Source organism: Tamandua tetradactyla, chromosome 18, assembly GCF_023851605.1.
Source record: "Tamandua tetradactyla isolate mTamTet1 chromosome 18, mTamTet1.pri, whole genome shotgun sequence".
In the NCBI taxonomy this organism is placed as follows: Eukaryota; Metazoa; Chordata; class Mammalia; order Pilosa; family Myrmecophagidae; genus Tamandua; species Tamandua tetradactyla.
The window spans coordinates 72,628,132-72,651,977 of record NC_135344.1 but is presented as its reverse complement, the minus strand read 5'-3'; the positions used below and the strand labels follow the sequence as shown (position 1 = coordinate 72,651,977).

Here is a 23,846-nt window from a genome sequence, read left to right as displayed (position 1 = left end):
AATTAACTGTGTTGAACTCTGTGTGAGTGTGGTTGATAACGGAAGTTTAGATCATATAAGTCAACAGAAAGAAAGCCAGAGGTTAAAACATGGGAATGCATAACTCAGTAAATCTTGTGGTGGATGATGACTGTGATTACAGTAAAAATATTAAAAGTTTTCTCTATGAACTAGAACAAATGTAGAAAAATACTACAAGAGATTAATAACAAAGTTGTATATGGCAAAATAACACACTTATTGCACAGTATGGACTATAGTTAACAGTAATATCTTAATATTCTGTCATCCACGGTAACAAACATACTACACCAATGCTAGGGATCAATGATGGGGGGGTTGGTTAAAGGATATAGAATGTTTAGGGTTTTCTATCTTTTAACGAAAATGTTAGAAAACTGGTTGTGGTGATGAACACAGAACTGTGTGATAATGTTCTGAGCTACTGATTGTATACTCTGGATGGAATATATGATGTGTGAATATATCTGAGTAAAATTGCATTAAAGGAAAAACAAAAAACAAAAAAACTGAAGGCAGTCAAAAAAGACAACATATTGTATAACTCCATGTATATGAAATGTCTAGAAAATGCAACTCTATAGAGACAGAAAGATTAGTGCCTTCCTAGAGCTGGGGGATTGGAAGAAAGAATAGGGAGTGATTCTGAGTGGACACACAATATTTCATTTAGGGTAGAAATATTCTAAAATAGACTGTGGTGATTACCACAAAATTCTGTGGCTATACTAAAAATTAAGTGAATTGTATACTTTTAATGAGTGAATTATATGGTATGTCAACTATATCTAAATAAAGCTATTTTTAAAAATGATGACAAAATATAAAAAGACATTCCTCGATCAATGAAAAGTGGGAGAATTCATGGCTGAAGACCTGCCTTAGAGGAAATTAAAAGAAAAACTTTTTTAGGTTGCAATGAAATGATATCACACAGTAACTTTAATCCACAGGAAGAAATTAAGAGTACCAAAACTGATATTCAATACAAGAAACAGTATAAATACATTTTCCTAATTAATTCTCACTTCTTTTAAAAGTAAAAATGTATAAAACAATAATTAGAACATTGTGTAGTTACATAACTTAAAGAAATGTGATTTATATTACATAAATAACATAAATGAAGGAAATGATATGGAGTTATACCAGAAGAAAGTTGTTAAATATTACTAGAATTGAGTCAATAATTGGGATGCATATTATACCCCATAGACACAACTAAAACTGGCAAATCAAAAAAAAAATTAAAAAGGTAAAAAAATCAGAACTAAAAGGGATGCAATGAAAAAATTTTTAAAAAAAATAGCATAGAGGGGAGAGAAAGAGAAGACATGACATATAAATAACAAAAAGCCATGTAAACTCAAACACATCAACAATTACATTAAATATAAATGAACAAAACATCATAATCTAAAGGCAAGAGATTTTTAAGGCTCGATTAAAAAAGCAAGATCCTCCTATATACTATCTACAAGGAATAAACTTTAGATTCAAACACTCAAGTAGTTGAAATTAAAAGGGTAGAAAAATATAACCTATTCAAAACTTAACCATAAAAAAGCTGGAATGGCTACATCAATATTAGAGAAATCAAACTTTAAGATAAGATACATTACACGAGACAAGGAAAGACATTTCATAATGATAAAATGGCCATTAAATCAGAAAGATATAGCAAGGCAAGAAAAAGAAATAAAGGTACCCAAATTGGAAAGGAAGAAGTAAAACTTTCCTTATTTGCAAATGATATGATCCTATATGTATAAAATCCTGAAAAATACACACAAAAGGTACTAGAGCTAATAAACAAATTCAGCAAAGCGGTACAGCATCAACACAGCATAGTATAGGAAACTACAAAACACTGCTAAGAAATTAAGATCTAAAGTAGGGGAATGAAAGACTAAATATTGTTAAGATATCAATTCTACCCAAAGTAGATTTACAGAGTCAATGCAATCTCAATAAAAATTCCAACAGCCTACTTTGTAAAAATGGAAAAGCCAATCATCAAATTTATATAGAAAAGGTAAGTCATCTTAAAGAAGAACAAAGGTGGAGAACTCAACTTCATGATTTAAAATTTATTACTAAGCCAAAGTAACGAAAACAACATGGCACTAGCATGAGGCTAGGAACACAGACCAGGGGAATCAAATTAAGAGTTCAGAAAGATACCATGAAATCTATGGTGACTGATTTTGACAATGGTACCAAGTTTACTCAACAAGGAAAGAACAGTCTTTTCAGCAAATGGTGCTGGGAAAACTGGATATCCATATGCAACAGAATGAAGGTTGACACGATATACAAAATGAACTCAGAACAGGTTAATGACCTAAGAACCAGAATTATCAAACTTTTGGAGGAAAACATAGGGAAAAATCTTCAGGACCTGGTGTGAGACAATGGTTTCTTACAGGTTACACCAAAGCACAAGAAATGAAAGAAAATATAGATAAATGGGATCTCATCAAAATTAAAAACTTTTGCACAAAGGACTTTTTCATGAAAGTAAAAGACAACAGAATGGAAAAAAACATTTGAAAATCACACATCCAATAACATCCAGAATATGTAAAGAAACCCTTCAACTCAACAACAAAAAGACAACCCATTTTTTAAAAGTGTAAACAAACAGTCTCACCCCACCCTTCCTGAGACCCACCCACCGGTGCCCAGCACCTCAGCCCCCACCTCCCTCTCCCTGACCCTGCAGGTGGTCACCAGCACATCTAGGCTGCAGTAGCTCACTTTCATACCCAGTCACACCTGCCCCTAGCCTAAACAGTCACAAAACCCCGCCCTGCGCACCCTGAGCTCTACACACGTGTACATCACTGTAAAGCCCTCCCAGACATGAGCAAAGGCACACCCTTGCCACACACAATAACTCTGGGTAAGCGCTGACTTGCACATCAAGGTCACACCCCGTCCCATCCCACGCAGGCGCAGCCTAGGCCCACTGTCCCTGAGCTCTGTACATGCACACCCCAGAGCCCTGCCCCCTACACCACTGCAAACCTCGGCCCACCCCACAGACCCATGTATGGGCACAGGCCCATCATCCCCACCAGACACACACATGCATCTGTGCCCTGACCTCTTGAACCCTGCAGCCTAATCCCCTGCCCTGCACACATACAAAACCTTGCATATCTGGCAGGTGCTCACATCAATGCTAGGTAGACCACCATGCACATGCATACACCACTATCGCAAACCTCCCACACCTGCCTACCTGTACACCTGCACCAGGTATTCACCCACCCAACATTACCACCCCCCAACCCACATCCTGCAACCACTGTGACCTGTGCCTGCCACTACACACTCTCATATCTGCATCCTGGGCTCCTGAACCCCTCCCCCTGTGTAGGAACACACCCATACCCTGCCCTCCCTGCACCCCACATCCTGATACCCATGACCTCCACGTTCCACATGTCCAGCCACATCCTGCCTGTGCACCAGCCCCCATGAATACACTCAACCCTGCCCATCTGCCTCCTGCCACACCCTACCTCTGAGTGCACCATGCTGCTCCCTGCTCCTATGCTCCAAGACCGGCCTGAGCTGAATCCCGCCACCACGGCCGTGCGCCACACCTCTACAACCCCGTACCCCACACCCCAGTCTCACAGGCACCAGTTTAGTGTCCCCAAAGCTAGACTATACCTGAACTGCAGCCCATCACCACATTATTGTGCCACCCATCCTCGCCCACATTCACACTGCAAATACAAACCAATAGATTACTGAAGGAAATCAACTTTCAAAGTAACTCTATTAAGATATTTACATGCCTCAAAGGCAACAGAAGATCACTAAGCATATCAACATACAGACAGATATAACCCAGCTTAATGACTAAATTAAAACACTAGAGAAGACATAGACTTTGGAACAACTAATCAAAGATGCTCATATACCAAGCTGAGACTCAGCATCAAGGGACTGAGAAAAACCCTAGAAGGAGCTGAGAATTAACATCAAGGGATTGAGAGAACCTTCTCAACCAAAGGAGGAAGAGTGAATGGCTGAGAGATTCCAAACAGAGTGAGAGGTTATCCTGGAGGTTATTCTTATGCAGTAAGTAGATATCACCTTGTTGTTCAAGATGTAGTGGAGACGCTGGAGGGAACTGCCTGAAAATGTAGAGCTGTGTTCCAGTAACCATGTTTCTTGATGATGATTGAACAATGATACAGCTTTCACAATGTGACTCTGTGATTGTGAAAACCTTGTGTCTGATGCTCCTTTTACCTACCATATCAACAGACGAGTAGAACATATGGAATAAAAATAAATAATAGGGGGGGAACAAATGTTAAAAATAAATTTAGTTTGAAATGCTAGTGATAAATGAAAGTGAGGGGTAAGGGGTATGGTATGTATAATCTTTTTTTTTTCTGTTATCGTTTTATTTCTTTTTCTGTTTTCTTTTTCTTTCTTTTTCTAAATCGATGCAAATGTTCTAAGAAATGATGAATATGCAACTATGTGGTGATATTAAGAATTACTGATTATATATGTAGAATGGAATGATATGTTAATATTGTTGTTTGTTTGTTGTTAATTTTTTTAATTAATAAAAAAAAAAAAGAAAAAAAAATTAGGCCTGAGTCACATCCAGAGAACCTTTTTAGTTACTCAGATGTGGCCCCTCCCTAAGTCAACTCGGCAAGTGAACTCAGTGCCCTCTCCCCTACAGGGGACATAACTCCCAGGGGTATAAATCTTCCTGTCAATGTGGGCCAGAAAATCCAGGATTCACTAGGCCAGAAAATCTAGGATTCACTGGGACCCAACATCATGGGATTGAGAAAGCCTTCTTGACCAAAAGGGGAAAGAGAGAAATAAGACAAAATAAAGTTTCAGTGGCTGAGAAATTTCAAAACGAGTCCAGAGGTTAACCTGGAGGTTATTCTTACACATTATATAGATATCCCTTTTTAGTTTATGATGTATTGGAGTGGCTGGAGGGAACTTCCTGAAACTGTTGAGCTGTGTTCCAGTAGCCTTGATTCTTGAAGATGGTTGTTTAACAATATAGCTTTTACAATGTGACTGGGTGATTTCATTATGAAAACCTTGTGTCTGATGCTCCTTTTATCCAGAGTATGGATAAAATATGGATAAATAAATAAGTAAATAATAAGAGGGAGAAAAGAGTTAAAATAAATTGGGTAGATGGAAATACTAGGGATCAATTAGAGGGAAGGTTAAGGGGTTTGATATGAGCTTTTCTTTTTTCTTTTTATTTCTTTTTCTGAAGGGATGCAAATGTTCTAAAAATGATAATAGTGATGAATACACAACTATGAGATGATATTGTGAGCCACTGATTGTAGACCATGTATGGACTGTATATGCATGAAGATTTATCAATAAAAATACTTTTTTTTTTAAAGTTAGTTCTTTGATAAGATCAACAAAATTCATAAAACTCTAGCCAAACAGATCAGAAAAAATGAGAGATTTAGGAACAAAAAAGAATATATCATTATATTCCCTATGGAAATTTAGAGGATCATGAGGGACTATTATAAACAATTTTACTCTGATAACTTAGGTGAAATTAGGAAAACACAAATTACCAAAACTAACTCAAAAAGAAATAGGAAATCTGAATAGACTAGTGTCAAGTTTAAATCCTGTTTATCTATATAATTTACAGTAATAATTTAAAATCTCCTTAATAATTTAAAATCTTCCCATAAAAAGCCTACATCCATATTTATCCAACAGAGAATTCTGTCAAATATCATAAACTGTTTTAGAAAATAATGGAGAAAACACTTCCCAACTCATTCTATGAAACAACTATTAGCCTAATGAAAAGTATCACAAGAAAAAAAGCACAGATCAATAATCCTCATTAATATAGAGGCAAAACTTCTAAATAAAATATTCCCAAATTGAATCCACCAACATATTAAAAAAAAGGATTATACAATATAAATAACTAAGACTCAAATGATGAATTCAAGGTTGGTTCATCATTCAAAATTCAATCAATGTAGTACACTCTCTTACACAGAATAAAGCGCAAAACACAAGATCATAATAAATGCAGAAAAAGCTTTATCACAGTTCAAAACCCATTCATGACAAAAATTCTCAGCAAATTTGTAATAGAGGGGAACTTCCTCAATCCATACCTAACATCATAATTAATGATTGAAAGGGTAAAAGATTTTACCCTAAGATTAAAAAACAAGGATATCTGCTCTCTCATCATCTATTCAACATTGTGCTATAGGTTTTAGCCCATACAATCTGCCAAGAAAAAGGAAATAAAAGACATTCAGATTGGAAAACAGGAAGGAAAGCAGATGACATGAACCCAAATGAAGAAAACGCTAAGGAATTCACAAACTATTAGTGTGTTAGAATTAGAATTAGAATTAGAATAGTTAGAATAGTTCAGCAAGATCATCGGATACAAGCTCATTACATAAAAATCTACTGTATTTTTTACATAATAGCAGCAACAATCCAAAAGTGAAATTAAAATAAATGGTTACACTAGAATAAAAATAATAAAATACTGGCAAATAATTTAACAACAAAACTGCAAGGCCTGTATACTAAAAACTATGAAGTTCTGCTGAGGAAAATGAATAAGATCTAAATAAACAGAGAGACAGTTCAAATTCATAGACTGTAAGACTCAGTTTTATTAAGATAACAATTCTCCCTAAATTGATCTACAGATTCAATGCAATCCCATCAAAATCCTTACAAGCATTTTTTGCAGAAAATGACAAGCTGATCCTAAAATTTATACAGAAATGCAAAGGACCCTGAACAGTAAAAAGAATTTTGAAAAAGAACAAAGTTTCAAGGTTTATATTTCCTAATTTTGAAAGCAGATTTGGGATTGCCTGGCTATGGAGGTGAGAGTAGGGACTGATTGTAATTGGGCATGAAGATCTTTTCACCTTGACAGCAATGTTCTAAAACTGGATTATGATGATGGTTGCACAACTTCATAAATATACTATCATTAAATAGTACCCTCTTAAAATGGGTGAATGTTATGATATGTAAATTATACCTCAAAGCAGTTTGCAAAAAAAGATTTGTGAGCAAATGCTTGAAGCAGCTTTACCATGATGATACAAACTGGAAACATCTCACACGTCATTTAATGAGAAAAGAGCTTTAAAAAAAAAAAGATTTACAGGAAAAGAAAAAAATTGGTTAATCCAGTGATAATGTGCAAAACTAGGTAATAAAGAAACCAGGGATAGTGAGACCAGAGAGAAGACTATTGCAAAAATCCAAATGAAGGTTGTGTAGGTCTATACTAAACAGGAATGAAAAAAAGGATGGATGTAAAAGGACAGAATCATAGGTCCTTGGTAACTATTACTAATAAATAACAAAATTATTAACATTTATTGATTACTTACTATGTACCAGGCATCATGTAAGCACAGTACTTATGCCCTTTCATTGTCACAATTATATAAAATATGCACAACTAGAGACAGCAATTGACCTGTTCAGCTTTTGCTGTTATTCTTCCCTGTTATGTGTTATATGTAATAGAGAGAAATTTGTGTGGTAGGAAAGATTTTTACAATATATTTATATACACACAGAATATATGGGGCAAGGCATAGGTGGGAGCTGGCAGTAGAGAGAGGAGACACTGGTCTGTAGCAAAAGCTTCTATCAGTCCTTGTGGCACTCAACCTTGTGCTCAAGCAAGCACTTTCAGTGACAAAATGACTACTGTAGTTATAACTGTACTAATGCTAATACTTTGGATATTTTATTTTGCTTTTGGCTGCTTGGGTAACTCAGCATTGAACCAAGCATATGTGGTTTTCTTTTTTTCCCTTTTTGGGTATAACTGTAGAATATTTTGATACAGGATATACTGTGTTATTCTTGTAGTCTTGACGTTCAGGGTGTATTGATTTTGGTAACATTATTTACAGATTTAAAAGATGTGGTTATCACAAGTCTGTTATGTGGGGGAAATCACTGCATAAAATAACTTAGAATAAATATTTTGCATCACTTTAAAAAAAAAAAGGCACTTCCATCCTTGATTAGAGTGGGACACTGTAGTTAAGAGAGGTTATGCAAATTTATCCAAGGTTATAATCTAGAAAATGGAACTGCTAGTGTGTGTGTCTGTGTATGTATGCTTTGCCAACAGGGGATGGGGTAGGGATGGGGGTGAAGAAGAAATGCCAAATGACTTAAGGTCTTGGATTTTTTCTGTTCACCTCTCCATGATTACTTATTTCTTAATTAACTGAGTTTTAGTAATTGTGATACCTTAAGAAATAATTTATTTCTGAAGGGCATAGTTAGGATATAAGTCTGTCACCTATACTGAGTTTATTTTATGAGTAATTACTAAAAATATTGAGAATTTTCCCCCCATAATTTCGAAAGAGTGAACAAATCTTTCATATAATTATATACCTTTCTTCCACATGGCTTCTCTACCATATTGCTGTCACTGTCAGAATTTTCACTCTGAACTGGTTTTGAGAACCCAGATTTGGGCATCTTATAGCTCTTCAGCTAGCTTCTTCTTTGATCAGTCTTCTCATCCTGGATCTGTTAAGAATGGATATATGAGTTATTTGTATGCATATACAAAAGAACATATTTAATAGGCTAACAAAAGCTACGTAATAGATGCGGGCTATCCTAACACTAATAACAGAAGATACATAAAACTGCATACCATCATAATACTAAATATTTCCATTTAATAATATGAGTTCTAATTAAAGTTCACAATTACGCAAGTCTACGCAGTCTGTTGCTTTAGAATAAAATATATACTTTCAAAAGCAGGGGGCCAAGATGGCGGCTTAGTAAGGTATGCGCGTCTTAGTTCCTCCTCCAGAGCACTACTAGGTGACCAGAAACAGTGCAGAACAGCTCCCGGGGCCACGGCAGGGAATGGACACACAGCGTACCCAAGTCTGGACTGGCTAGACCGACTATGAAACTCTGCTGCAGTGAGATCCCCGAGCAGCACACGCTTCCCCAGGCCACGGCGGCTGGCGGCCGGAGCTCCTCCCTCCCTCCTTCCCAGGCTGGCTGAGAATCTCAGAGAGGCAAGTTTCCCAAGCCACGGTGGCCGGCGTCCCTCTTTCGCAGGCGGCTTCCCGGACCGGCTAGGAGTCTCGGATCAGCAGGCTCCCCAAGATGAGGCAGCCGGCAAGCAGCGCCCCTCTCCCGCGGGCGGCTTCCCGGTCCGGTGACAGGTCTCAGATCGGCGAGCTCCCCAGGCCACGGTGGCCGGCAACCAGTGCCCCTCCCCCCTTGGCAGGTGTCCAGAGGAAGAGGAGGGAGTTTCCGACAGTGGCAGGGACTGGGTCCAACCAAACATCAATAGTGGCATTAATAAAGGAGCCACAACATCTTTTGCTGGTGGGACCCGCAGACAGACAAGCGCCACCTACTGGGCAGGATAAAAAAAACAGAGTCCAGAACTTCACAGGAAAATCTTTCAACCTGCTCGGTCTCACACTCAGGGAAATCTGATTAAAGGCCCAGACACCAGCAAAAAATAACAAATCACACCAGGAAAATTGAAGATATGGCCCAGTCAAAGGAACAAACCAATAGCTCAAATGAGATACAGGAGCTGAGACAACTAATTCTGAATATACGAACAGAAATGGAAAACCTCTTCAAAAACCAAATCAAAAAATTGAGGGAGGACATGAAGAAGGCAAGGGATGAACAAAAAGAAGAAATGGAAAGTCTGAAAAAACAAATCACAGAACTTATGGGAATGAAAGATACAGTAGAAGAGATGAAAAAAACAATGGAAACCTACAATGGTAGATTTCAAAACACAGAGGTTAGAATTAGTGAACTGGAGGATGGAACATCTGAAATCCAAAAAGAAACAGAAACTATAGGGAAAAGAATGGAAAAATTTGAGCAGGGGCTCAGGGAATTGAATGATAATATGAAGCGCACAGATACACGTGTTGTGGGTGTGCCAGAAGGAGAAGAGAAGGGAAAAAGAGGAGAAAAACTAATGCAAGAAATTATCACTGAAAATTTCCCAACCCTTATGAAAGACCTGAAATTACAGATCCAAGAAGTGCAGCGAACCCCAAAGAAAATAGATCCAAATAGGCATTCTCCAAGACACTTAGTAGTCAGAATGTCAGAGATCAAAGCGAAAGAGAGGATCTTGAAAGCAGCAAGAGAAAAACAATCCATCACATACAAGGGAAACCCAATAAGACTATGTGTAGATTTCTCAGCAGAAACCATGGAAGCTAGAAGACAGTGGGATGATATATTTAAATTACTAAAAGAGAAAAACTGCCAACCAAGACTCCTATATCCAGCAAAATTGTCCTTCAAAAATGAGGGAGAAATTAAAACATTTTCAGACAAAAAGTCACTGAGAGAATTTGTGAGCAAGAGACCAGCTCTGCAAGAAATACTAAAGGGAGCACTACAGTCAGATACGAAAAGACAGAAGAGAGAGGTGTGGAGAAGAGTGTAGAAAGAAGGAAAATTAGATATGATATATATAATACAAAAGGCAAAATGGTAGAGGAAAGTATTACCCAAACAGTAATAACACTAAAAGTTAATGGACTGAATTCCCCAATCAAAAGACATTGACTGGCAGAATGGATTAAAAAACAGGATCCTTCTATATGCTGTCTACAGGAAACACATCTTAGACCCAAAGATAAACATAGGTTGAAAGTGAAAGGTTGGGAAAAGATATTTCATGCAAATAACAACCAGAAAAGAGCAGGAGTAGCTATACTAATATCCAACAAATTAGATTTCAAATGTAAAACAGTTAAGAGACAAAGAAGGATACTATCTACTAAAAAAAGGAACAATTCAACAAGAAGACATAACAATCATAAATATTTATGCACCGAAACAGAATGCCCCAAAATACGTGAGGAATACACTGCAATCACTGAAAAGGGAAACAGACACTTCTACCATAATAGTTGGAGACTTCAATTCCCCACTCTCATCAATGGGCAGAACATCTAGACAGAGGATCAATAAAGAAACAGAGAATTTGAATATTACAATAAATGAGCTAGACATAACAAACATTTATAGGACATTACACCCCACAACAGCAGGATCCACCTTTTTCTCAAGTGCTCATGGATCATTCTCAAAGATAGACCATATGCTGGGTCACAAAGCAAGTATCAACAAATTTAAAAAGATTGAAATCATACACAACACTTTCTCAGATCATAAAGGAATGAAGTTGGAAATCGACAACAGGCAGAGTACCAGAAAATTCACAAATACGTGAAGGCTCAACAACACACTCTTAAACAACCAGTGGGTCAAGGAAGAAATGACAAGAGAAATTAGTAAATATCTCGAGACGAATGAAAATGAAAACACAACATATCAAAACCTATGGGACGGAGCAAAGGCAGTGCTAAGAGGGAAACTTATTGCCCTAAATGCCTATATCAAAAAAGAAGAAAGGGCAAAAATTCGGGAATTAACTGGACACTTGGAAGAACTGGAGAAAGAGCAGCAAACTAACCCCAAAGCAAGCAAAAGGAAAGAAATAACAAAGATTAGAGCAGAAATAAATGAAACTGAGAACATGAAAACAACAGAGAAAATCAATAAGACCAGAAGTTGGCTCTATGAGAAAATCAACAAGATGGGCCCTTAGCAAGATTGACAAAAAGAAGAAGAGAGAGGACGCAAATAAATAGGATCAGAAATGGAAGAGGAGACAAAACCACTGACCTCACAGAAATAAAGGAGGTAATAACAGGATACTATGAACAACTCTATGCTAATAAATACAACAATGTAGATGAAATGACAAGTTCCTAGAAAGGCATGGATCAAGAATAAGTAAATAATAGAGGGGACAAAGGGTAAAATAAATTGGATAGAAGAAAATACCAGCGGTCAACGAGAAGGAAGGGTAAGGGCATGATATGTATGGGGTGTTTTTTTTTTTTATCTTTTTATTTCTTTTTCTGGAGTCATGCAAACATGACAAAAAGAAGAAGAGAGAGGATGCAAATAAAGAAGATCAGAAATGGAAGAGGAGACATAACTACTGACCTCACAGAAATAAGGGAGGTAATAACAGGATACTATGAACAACTTTACGCTACTTTAAACTACTAAATACAACAATTTAGATGAAATGGACGGGTTCCTGGAAAGACATGAACAACCAACTTTGACTCAAGAAGAAATAGATGACCTCAACAAACCAATCACAAGTAAAGAAATTGAATTAGTCATTCAAAAGCTCCCTAAAAAGAAAAGTCCAGGACCAGACGGCTTCACATTTGAATTCTATCAAGCATTCCAGAAAGAATTAGTACCAACTCTCCTCAAACTCTTCAAAAAACTAGAAGTGGAGGGAAAACTACCTAATTCATTCTATGAAACCAACATCACCCTCATACCAAAACCAGGCAAAGATATCACAAAAAAAGAAAACTACAGACCAATCTCTCTAATGAATATAGATGCAAAAATCCTCAATAAAATTCTAGCAAATCGTATCCAACAACATATTAAAAGAATTATACATCATGACCAAGTAGGATTCATCCCAGGTATGCAAGGATGGTTCAACATAAGAAAATCAATTAATATAATACACCATATCAACAAATCAAAGCAGAAAAATCACATGATCATCTCAATTGATGCAGAGAAGGCATTTGACAAGATTCAACATCCTTTCCTGTTGAAAACACTTCAAAAGATAGGAATACAAGGGAACTTCCTTAAAATGATAGAGGGAATATATGAAAAACCCACAGCTAATATCATCCTCAATGGGGAAAAATTGAAAACTTTCCCCCTAAGATCAGGAATAAGACAAGGATGTCCACTATCACCACTATTATTCAACATTGTGTTGGAGGTTCTAGCCAAAGCAATTAGACAAGAAAAAGAAATACAAGGCATCAAAATTGGAAAGGAAGAAGTAAAACTATCACTGTTTGCAGACGATATGATACTATACGTCGAAAACCCGGTGTCATGGTTAGGGACAGGTGTCAACTTGGCCAAGTTGTGGTACCTGTTCATCTGATTGGGCAAGTGCTGGCCTGTCTGTTGCAATGAGGACATTTCATAGGATTAGGTCATGATCACGTCAGCTACATCCACAGCTGATTCCATTTGTTATCAGCCAAAGGGGAGTGTCTTCTGCAATTAGTGATGCTAAATCCAATCATGGGAAGCCTTTTAAGGAGGACTCAGAGGAGACAGGTTGCATTCCTGCTTTGGCTGGTGAGCCTCTCCTGTGGAGTTCATCCAGGCCATCCATTGGAGTCGTCGGCTTCACAGCCTGCCCTGTGGATTTTGGACTCTGCATTCCTATGGTCACGTGAGACACTTTCATAAATTTTATATTTGCAAAGTGTTCCCTGTTGATTCTGTTTCTCTAGAGAACCCTAACTAATACACCCGGAAAAATCCACAACAAAAATACTAGAGCTAATAAATGAGTACAGCAAAGTAGCAGGTTACAAGATCAACATTCAAAAATCTGTAGCATTTCTATACACTAGTAATGAACAAGCTCAGGGGGAAATCAAGAAACGAATCCCATTTACAATTGCAACTGAAAGAATAAAATACCTAGGAATAAATTTAACTAAAGAGACAAAAAACCTATATAAAGAAAACTACAAAAAACTGCTAAAAGAAATCACAGAAGACCTAAATAGATGGACGGGCATACCGTATTCATGGATTGGAAGACTAAGTATAATTAAGATGTCAATCCTACCTAAATTGATCTACAGATTCAATGCAATACCAATCAAAATCCCAACAACTTATTTTTCAGAAATAGAAAAACCAATAAGCAAATTTATCTGGAAGGGCAGGTTGCCCCGAATTGCTAAAAACATCTTGAGGAAAAAAAACGAAGCTGGAGGTCTCGCGATGCCGGACTTTAAGGCATATTATGAAGCCACAGTGGTCAAAACAGCATGGTATTGGCATAAAGATAGATATATCAACCAATGGAATCGAATAGAGTGCTCAGATATAGACCCTCTCATCTATGGACATTTGATCTTTGATAAGGCAGTCAAGCCAACTCACCTGGGACAGAACAGTCTCTTCAATAAATGGTGCCTAGAGAACTGAATATCCATATGCAAAAGAATGAAAGAAGACCCATATCTCACACCTTATACAAAAGTTAACTCAAAATGGATCAAAGATCTAAACATTAGGTCTAAGCCCATAAAACAGTTAGAGGAAAATGTAGGGAGATATCTTATGAAACTTACAATTGGAGGTGGTTTTATGGACCTTAAACCTAAAGCAAGAGCACTGAAGAAGGAAATAAATAAACGGGAGCTCCTCAAAATTAAACACTTTTGTGCATCAAAGAACTTCATCAAGGAAGTAGAAAGACAGCCTACACAATGGGAGATAATATTTGGAAATGACATATCGGATAAAGGTCTAGTATCCAGAATTTATAAAGAGATTGTTCAACTCAACAACAAAAAGACAGCCAACCCAATTACAAAATGGGAAAAAGACTTGAACAGACACCTACCAGAAGAGGAAATACGGATGGCCAAGAGGCACATGAAGAGATGCTCAATGTCCCTGGCCATTAGAGAAATGCAAATCAAAATCACAATGAGATATCATCTCACACCCACCAGAATGGCCATTATCAACAAAACAGAAAATGACAAGTGCTGGAGAGGATGCGGAGAAAGAGGCACACTTATCCACTATTGGTGGGAATGTCAAATGGTGCAACCACTGTGGAAGGTAGTTTGGCGGTTCCTCAAAAAGCTGAATATAGAATTGCCATACGACCCAGCAATACCATTGCTAGATATCTACTCAAAGGACTTAAGGGCAAAGACACAGACGGACATTTGCACACCAATGTTCATAGCAGCGTTATTTACAATTGCAAAGAGATGGAAACAGCCAAAATGTCCATCAACAGAAGAATGGCTAAACAAACTGTGGTATATACATACGATGGAATATTATGCAGCTTTAAGACAAGATAAACTTATGAAGCATGTAATAACATGGATGGACCTAGAGAACATTATGCTGAGTGAGTCCAGCCAAAAACTAAAGGACAAATACTGTATGGTCCCACTGATGTGAACCGACATTCGAGAATAAACTTGGAATATGTCATTGGTAACAGAGTCCAGCAGGAGTTAGAAACAGGGTAAGATAATGGGTAATTGGAGCTGAAGGGATACAGACTGTGCAACAGGTAGATACAAAAACTCAAAAATGGACAGCACAATAATACCTAAGTGTAAAGTAATCATGTTAAAACACTGAATGAAGCTGCATCTGAGCTATAGGTTTTTTTTGTTTTGTTTTGTTTTTTTACTATTATTATTACTTTTATTTCTTTTCTCTATATTAACATTCTATACCTTTTTGTGTTGTGTTTCTAGTTCCTCTAAACCGATGCAAATGTAGTAAGAAACGATGATCATGCATCTATATAATGATGTTAAGAATTACTGATTGCATATGTAGAATGGTATGATTTCTAAATGTTGGGTTAATTTCTTTTTTTTCCGTTAATTAATAAAAAAAAAAAAAAGAACAGCAACAGAAAAGATGGAAATTATGAAAAGGAACCAAACAGAACTGAAGACCACAGTAACAGAAATAAAAAATTCCCTTGAGGAGATCAACAGCAGATTACAGCTGCCAGAAGAAATCATTTGCGTACCTGAAAATAAAACAACTGAAACTATCTAGTCTGAGGAAGATAAAGAAAAAAGAATGAAGAAAAATGAACTGTCTGAGGAACCAATGGTGTACCACTGAGTTTATCAACATACATATTGTGAAATCCCAGAAGAGAAAAAGGGGCAAAAGAAATGTGTGAAGAAAATAATGGCCAAAAACTTTCCAAATTTAATGAAAGACATGAATATACACATCCAAGAAGCTCAACAAACTTCAAACAAGAAAAACCCAAATACACCCACAGAATACCCGTTAAAATTCAAAAATAGATTTTTAGTTTGTCAAATACCAAAAATAGAAATTTCTGAAAGCTACAGAAGAAAAGTAACACATCATACAATGTTAAGTAGCTATTTCACACTGGAAATCATGGAGGCAAGAAGGCAATGGGAAGACATATTTAAAGTGCTGAAAGCAAAAACTTGCTAACCAAGTAATCTGTATCAGGCATTGTCTGTTGCAAAAATGATGGAGAAATTAAAACATTCCCAGATAAACAACAGCTGAGGGAGTTCATCACCACTGGACTGGCCCTACAAGAGATGCTAAAAGGAGTTCTACAGGTTGAAAGGGAAAAAGTACAGATGATAAACGGAAGCTGCATGAAGAAATACAGATCTACAGTGAAGAGAATGACATAGGTAAATATAAATACCAGTACTAGAGAATTTTTGGTTTGTAACTCTATTTTTTACTTCCTATAGGATATAAAAGGCAAATATATAAAATGTTTATCAATGGTTCTGGTCTCAAAAATACATAAACATGTAATTTGTGATATAAAGGTATGGGGACTCGAAGGAGTATAGGAATACAATTTCAGTATGTTATTGAAATTAAGTTACTACTAAACCCAATGACATTGTTATAGATTTAAGACGTTAAATTTAAGCTCCATGATAACCACCACAATGAAAATATCAGCGACTATTCAAACACATAGAGAGAGAAAATAAAGTACAAGTTACCAGGGGCAGAAGGCAGGGGAAACGGGGAGTAATGCGTAACAGGTGTAGGGTTTCTGCTTAAGGTGAAGAGAAAGTTCTAGAAATGAATGGTGGTGAGGTTCTGCAACATTGAGAGTGATTAATCCCACTGAATGGTTTGCTTGGGAGGGGTTGGAATAAGGTTTATTTGCATATGGATTTCCACATTTTAAAAAAAGAGAGAAAGTACAACTAAAAAGACAAGGACAATTAAATGCAATATGTAATGCATCTATTTTATAGACCTGGAGAAATTAATGCAAAAAAAAATCCTTGTAACTTTGATAGTGGCAGCCAAGATTGAATGGGGAATACAAGTGGAGGGGTAGATAATTTTTGCAATTCAAAATAACCTTGTAAACAGTGGAGTCTTTTTGTTCCACAGAAGGAATTGTTTTAAAAAAAAAACTGAATTTACACGGGCGTAGAAAAAGGCAATACTGATAGTACATGGGATCTAATAACGGAGGAGAAAAGATTCAAAAGGACCATACTGGCACATGTAAGTTTTATAACAATGTTAAATTTCTTGGTAACTGTGCTGGTTTGAAACTGTATGTACCCCAGAAAAGCCACGTTCTTCTAATCCAATCTTGTCAGGGCAGACCTGCTGTCAGGGAGGACCTTTGGATTAAGTTACTTCCACGAAAATGTTTAACACCCATATTTGGGTGGAACCTTTTAATTAGATTGTTTCCATGAAGACAAGACCCTGGCCATTCAAAGTGGGTCTTAATCAGCTTACTGGAGTCCTTTACAAGGCAAACATTTTTTTTTAATTTATTCATTTATTAATTTAAAAAATTTAACAAACGAACTAAAACAATATGTGATCATTCTGTTCTACATATATAATCAGTAATTCACAGTATCATCACTTAGTTGCATATTCATCATTTCTTAGAACATTTGCATCAATTCAGAAAAAGAAATAAAATGAAAACAGAAAAAAAAAATGATTATACATACCATACCCCTTACCCCTCGCCTTCACTGATCACTAGCATTTCAAACTAAATTTATTTTAACATTTGTTCCCAATATTTATTTTTATTCCATATGTTCTGCTCGTCTGTTGACAAAGTAGATAAAAGGAGCATCAGACACAAGATTTTCACAACCACACAGTCATGTGTAGAAACATGGCTACTGGAACACAGCTCTACATTTTGAGGCAGTTCCCTCCAGCTTCTCCATTACATCTTGAATAACAAGATGATATGTACTCAATGTGTAAGAATAACCTCCAGGATAACCTCTCAACTCTGTTTGGAATCTCTCAGCCATTGACACTGTGTCTCATTTCACTCTTCCCCCTTTTGGTAGAGAAGGTTTTCTCAATCCCTTGATGATGGGTCTCAGCTCATTCTAGGATTTCTGTCCCACGTTGCCAGGAAGGTCCACACCCCTGGGAGTCATGTCCCACGTAGACAAGGGGAGGGTGGTGAGCTTGATTCTTGTGTTGGCTGAAGAGTGAGGTTACATCTGAGCAACAAAAGAGTTTCTCTTGGGGGTGACTCTTAGGTGAGGTAAACATTTTGTAGAAAGCTCAGACACAGACATTTGGTGTTGCAGAAGGAAATGCCCCCAGAGATGACAGAAGCTCAAACAGCTGATAGAGGGCAGAGAAATGAAACCAAACACAGATGTTTGGAGATGCAAAGCTAAGAGATGAGACCCAGAGTCTGCCCCAGAGAAGCTCAGTGAGGACCCAAGACACTTAGAGAGAAAGCCATTGGACTCAGAAGCTGAAAACAATGAACTTCAAGCAAGGACTAGTAAGATACCAGCCACGTGTCTTCCCAGTTTTTGACAGAGGTGTTCCAGACGCTAACAGCCTTTCTTCAAAGTCAAGATATTTTTCTCTGTCTGAATTTGGACATTTTCATGGCCTGAGAACTGTAAATTTGTAACCTAATAAATCCCCTTTGTAAAAGCCAATCCATTTCTGGTATATTGCATTCTGACAGCTTTAGTAAGCTGAAACAGTAACTATACGTAAAGTGCCTACACAAGTGAGTATCTTTCTTCTTAGGGAATGTACATGGAAGTATTAAGTGTTGAAGGAGCATGATGGCTATAACTTAAAAATATTTACAAGGCAGATACACAGACAGACAGGTATGGATAGAATGAAACAACAAACATGGTAAAATGTCAAAAATGGTGGAGGTAGGCATTGGTGGGTAAAGATATGTTAGAGTTCTCTGTATGGGATTTGCATTTTTTTTTTTTGAGAGGGTACATATGCTATCTTTTGTTGTTGATGTCAATTACAGAAGTTGTGAGTTACAGAAAAATTATGTGTGAAATACAAGATTCCCATATACTACCCTATTATCAACACCTTGCATTGGTGTGGAATATTTGCTACAATTGATTAACATATTTCTGCAATTGTACTATTAACGATACTTCATGGTTAAACAGAAGAGTCACTCCATGGTTTAAAGATTTTGTGTTGTGTAGTTTCACGAATTTATTTAAATTTTATTTTAATAACATTTATACAACCTAAAATTTCCCCTTCTAACTACATTCACATATATAATTCAGTGCTGTAAATTACATTCACAATGTTGTGCTACCATCAGTATCACTGATTACCAAAATTTTTCCATCATCCCAAATAGAAACTGTAAATTTTAAGTCTTAACTCTCTATTTGCTACCCTCACCCTGCTCCTAGTAACCTATATTTTAGATAATGATGCTATGAGTTTGTTTATTTTAATTATTTCACATTAATGAGATAACACAAATGTTTGTCCTTTTGTGTCTGGCTTATTTCACTCAACATGATGTCTTCAAGGTTCATTCCAGTTCTATGGATGAGAACTTCATTCCAGTTTATGGCGGAATAATACTCCATTGTATGTATATACCACATTTTGTACATCCATTCATTGGCTTATGGACACTTGGGTTGCTTCCATCTTTTGGCAGGTGAGAATGCTACTATGAACATCTGTGTGAAGATATCTGTTCGACTCCCTCTTTCAATACTTCTGTGTATATACCTAGAAGAGGGATTGCTGGGTTACGTGGTAATTCCATAACAACTTTCTGAGGAACTGCCAAACCATCTTCCATTGCAGCTGCCCTATTTTACATTTCCACTAAAAAATGGGAAAGGGTCCTTATTTCTTCATATCCTCTCAAACACTTGTAATTTTCCAGTTTTTTGAATAAGTAGCGATTCTACTAGGTGTGAAATGGTATCTCGAAGTTTTAATGTACATTTCCCTAATGGTTAATGATGTTGAACATTTTTTCATGTGCCATTTGGCCATCTGTATATCTTCTTTGGAGAAATGTCTATTCAGGGTTTTTTTGTACATATTAAAATTAGACTGTCTTTTGTTGCTGGGTTGAAGAATTTCTTTATATATTCTGGATATTAAGGTGTTATCAGATATGTGGTTTCTAAATATTTTCTCCCATTCTGTAGGTTGTTGTTTCACTTTCCCATAAAGTTCTTTGAGGCACAAAATGTTTTAATTCTGATGAAGTCCCATTGTTCTAGTTTGCTAGCTGCCCAAAATGCAATGTATCAGAAACAGCATGGCTTTTAAAAGGGGAAATTTATTGAGTGGCAAGTTTACAGTTCCAAAGATGTGAAAATATCCCAATTAAAGCAAGTCTATAAAAATGTCCAAATTAAGGCACCAACAAGAGGTTACCTTCACTCAAGTAAGGCCGATGAAGTTCAGGGTTCCTCTCTCAACTAGAAAAACACATGGCGAACATGACAACATCTGGAGCATATTCCTTCCTCATCTCCACAGGTCTCTGGCTGCACGGATTCTTGTAGCTCTGAAGCTTTTTTCCAAAATGTTTCCTCTTTTAAAGGATTCCAGTACACTAATCAAGACCCATCTGGAATGGGTGGAGTCACATCTCCCTCTAATAAAAGGTTAATACCCATAATTGGGCCTGTCGCATCTCCTTGGAGATCATCTAATCAAGTTTCCAACGTACAGTGCTGAATGGGGATTAAAAGAAATGGCTGCCTCCACAAAACGGATCAGGATTAAAACATGGTCTTTCTAGAGTACATAATCTTTTCAAAGCAGCACACCCATTTCTCCATTTTATTTCTTTAACTGCTTGTATTTTGGGCATAAAGTCTAAGAAACCATTTCTAACACAAAGTCCTAACTATGCTTCTCCATGTTTTCTTCCAGTAGTGTGACAATTCTGGTTCTTATATTTAGTTCTTTGATCCATTTTGAGTTGATTTTTATATAAGATGGGAGGTAGGGGTCTCTCCTTCTTTCCCCTGTAAATGAAGATCCAGTTTTACCAGCACCATTGGTTGAAGAGATTATTCTTTCCCCACTGAGTGGTCTTTGCCCCCTCGTCAAGTTGACCACAAACGTGAGGATTGAATTCTGGGCTCATAGTTTAATTCCATTGGTCTGTATGTCTACCTGGCTGCCAATACCATACTGTTTTGATTATTGTGGCTTTACACTAAGTTTAAAATCAGGAAGTGTGAGTACTTCAACTTTGTTTTGCTTTATCATGATGACTTTGGCTATTAGAGGCCAGGTACACTTCCACATGACTGGCTTTTCCATCTCTGCCAAGAAGGTCGTTGGAATTTTGACTGGGAGTGTGTAGAATTTGTAAATCACTGCTGGGAGAACCAAAGTCTTAACAATATTTAGTCTCCCTATCAATGAACACAGAATGCCCTTCCATTTATTTATGTCTTCTTTGATTCCTTTTAGCAATGTTTTGTAATTTTCTGTGTGAGTCCTTTCATTCTTGGTTAGATTTATTCTCAGATATGTGGTTCTTTTAGTTGCTATTGTAACTGGAATTTTTTTCCTTGATTTCTTCTTCCAATTGCTCATTGATAGTCTATAGAAAAAATACAAATTTTGCGGTATTGATCTTGAATCCTGCCACTTTACTGAATTCATTTACTAGATCCAACTTTGCTGAGGATTTTTCAAGATTTTCTGTATTAGGATCATGACATCTGCAAATATAAGGAAAGTGTCACATGCATGGGATCCTTAATAACATTAACATCTGATTTCTCAATAGAAACCATGGAAGCCTAGGTAGTAAGACTCTCCTCTTACTATTTAAATGCTGAAAACCAAAAACTGTTACATAGAATACTGAACCCAGAAAAGTTGAATTAAAAGCTGAGGGAAAACTTTCACATAAACTCTCTCACCATAACAGAGTGAAGCTAGAAATCGGTAACAGAGGAAACAATGGAAAATACACAAATATATAGCAATTAAACAGCACTCCCTTAAATGACCAATGGGTTAAAAAGGAAATAGAAAATATCAACAAACCTATATCAAAAGAAATCAATGCAATCCTTACTAAAATTACAGCAGGTCTCTTTTGCAGAAATGAAAAAAACAGATCTTTAAAGGTACATAAAATTGCAAGGGGCTAAACCGTCTTGAAAAAAAAGAACAAGGCTGGAAGACTCACATTACACAATTTCAAATTGTATTACATGGTGACAGCAATTAAAACAGTGTGCTACTGACACAAGGATAGACAAATAAAATCAGTGGTGCAGTACTGAAAGTCCAGAAAGAGATGCACACATCTCTGGTCACTTGAGTGCTGAGTACATGGAGTGAGTACAAAATAGTCTCTAAAAGAAATGGTGTTGGCAAAACTGTCCATCTACATGCAGAAAAATGAAGTTGGACATCTCCCCTACATCACGTACAAAAATCAACTCAAAATGGATTAAAGACCTAATGTTCTAGTTTGCTAGCTGCCGGAATGCAATATACCAGAAACAGAATGGCTTTTAAAAAAGGGAAATTAATAAGTTGCTAGTTCACAGTCTAAGGCTGAGAAAATGTCCCAATTAAAACAAGTCTATAGAAATGTCCAATCAAAGACATCCATCCAGGGAAAGATACCTTGATTCAAGAAGGCGATGAAGTTCAGGGTTTCTCTCTCAGCTGGAAGGGTGCATGGCGAACACAGCATCATTTGCTAGCTTTGTCTCCTGGCTTTCTGTTTCATAAGGCTCCCTGGGAAGTGTTTTCCTCCTTCATTCCCAAAAGTCGCTGGTTCACAGACTCTCCGCTTCATGGTACTGCAGCATTCTCTGCTCTCTCCAAATTTCCTTCATTCTCCAAAATGTTCCTCTTTTATAGGACTCCAGAAACTTATCAAGGCCCACCCAAATGGGTGGAGACATGTCATCACCTAATCCAGTTTAACAACCACGCTTGATTAAATCACATCTCCAGTTTCAAACATACAGTATTGAGTAGGGATTATTCTGCCTTTATGAAATGGGATTCTGATTAAAACATGGCTTTTCTAGGGGACATACATCATTTCAAACCAGCACATCTAACTATAAGAGCTAAAACTATAAGACTTTCTGAGAAGATAAGCAATATAGAAGCAAATCTCTATGAGCTGAGATTCAACAATGGATTGTTAATTATAACAACAAAAACAGGGGCGACAAAATAAGCAACACATAAATTTGAATTCTTCAAAATTAAAAACTTTTTTGCAATGAAGGAAATTACAAGAAAGTGAAAAGACAACCTATGGAATGGGAGAAAATAGTTTCAAACCACATATCGGATAAGGGTTTAACATCCAGAATATATAAAGAACTCCTACAACTCAACAACAAAAGACAAACCCAACTTTAAAAATGGACAAAGCATCACTTCTAAACCTTTTGGCTAAGATCAAGTGTAGTATCTGTTCTTATCAGTTTAACATCTGATACATCCTCTATCCGAGGACAATATATTAAATGGCTATTTGGAGCTGGGAAATGGAATAGAAGCTTGCTCCGTCCACTCCGTGCATCGACCTGGTATTGCAGTACTTCCAGGAACGGTGCATCCCCCTCGGGGCAATAATAAATGTATAAAAAATTTAAAAAAGACTTCTGGGCCAAGAGGGCAGCTTAGCAATGTGTGCATTTTAGTTCGTTCTCCAGAACAACTACTAAATAATCAGAAACAGTACAGAACAGCTCCTGGGGCCACGTCAGTGACCGGACACACAGCGTACCCCAGTCTGGACCAGCTGGACCGCCTGCGAGCCCCCCCAGAAC

The 23,846-nt window shown here is 36.9% G+C and overlaps 1 protein-coding gene and 1 non-coding gene across 5 annotated transcripts in view; one reads left to right on the top strand and one right to left on the bottom strand.

The window, feature by feature from the left end:
* Positions 1-23,846, bottom strand: part of ANKRD12 (ankyrin repeat domain 12) — a 162,655-nt gene that overhangs the window by 113,929 nt on the left and 24,880 nt on the right. For 3 of the 4 annotated variants that reach the window (XM_077135964.1, XM_077135963.1, XM_077135965.1), the window contains exon 2: positions 8,479-8,616. In XM_077135964.1, the coding sequence (XP_076992079.1) occupies positions 8,479-8,565 (87 nt within the window). In that variant the 5' untranslated portion in view covers positions 8,566-8,616. Of the gene's footprint in view, positions 1-8,478; positions 8,617-23,846 lie in introns of those variants that run through there. The other variant, XM_077135966.1, reaches the window with a different exon arrangement.
* Positions 23,447-23,637, top strand: LOC143662864 (U2 spliceosomal RNA). The gene has a single exon (XR_013165632.1). It is a non-coding gene; the product is annotated as a U2 spliceosomal RNA (small nuclear RNA).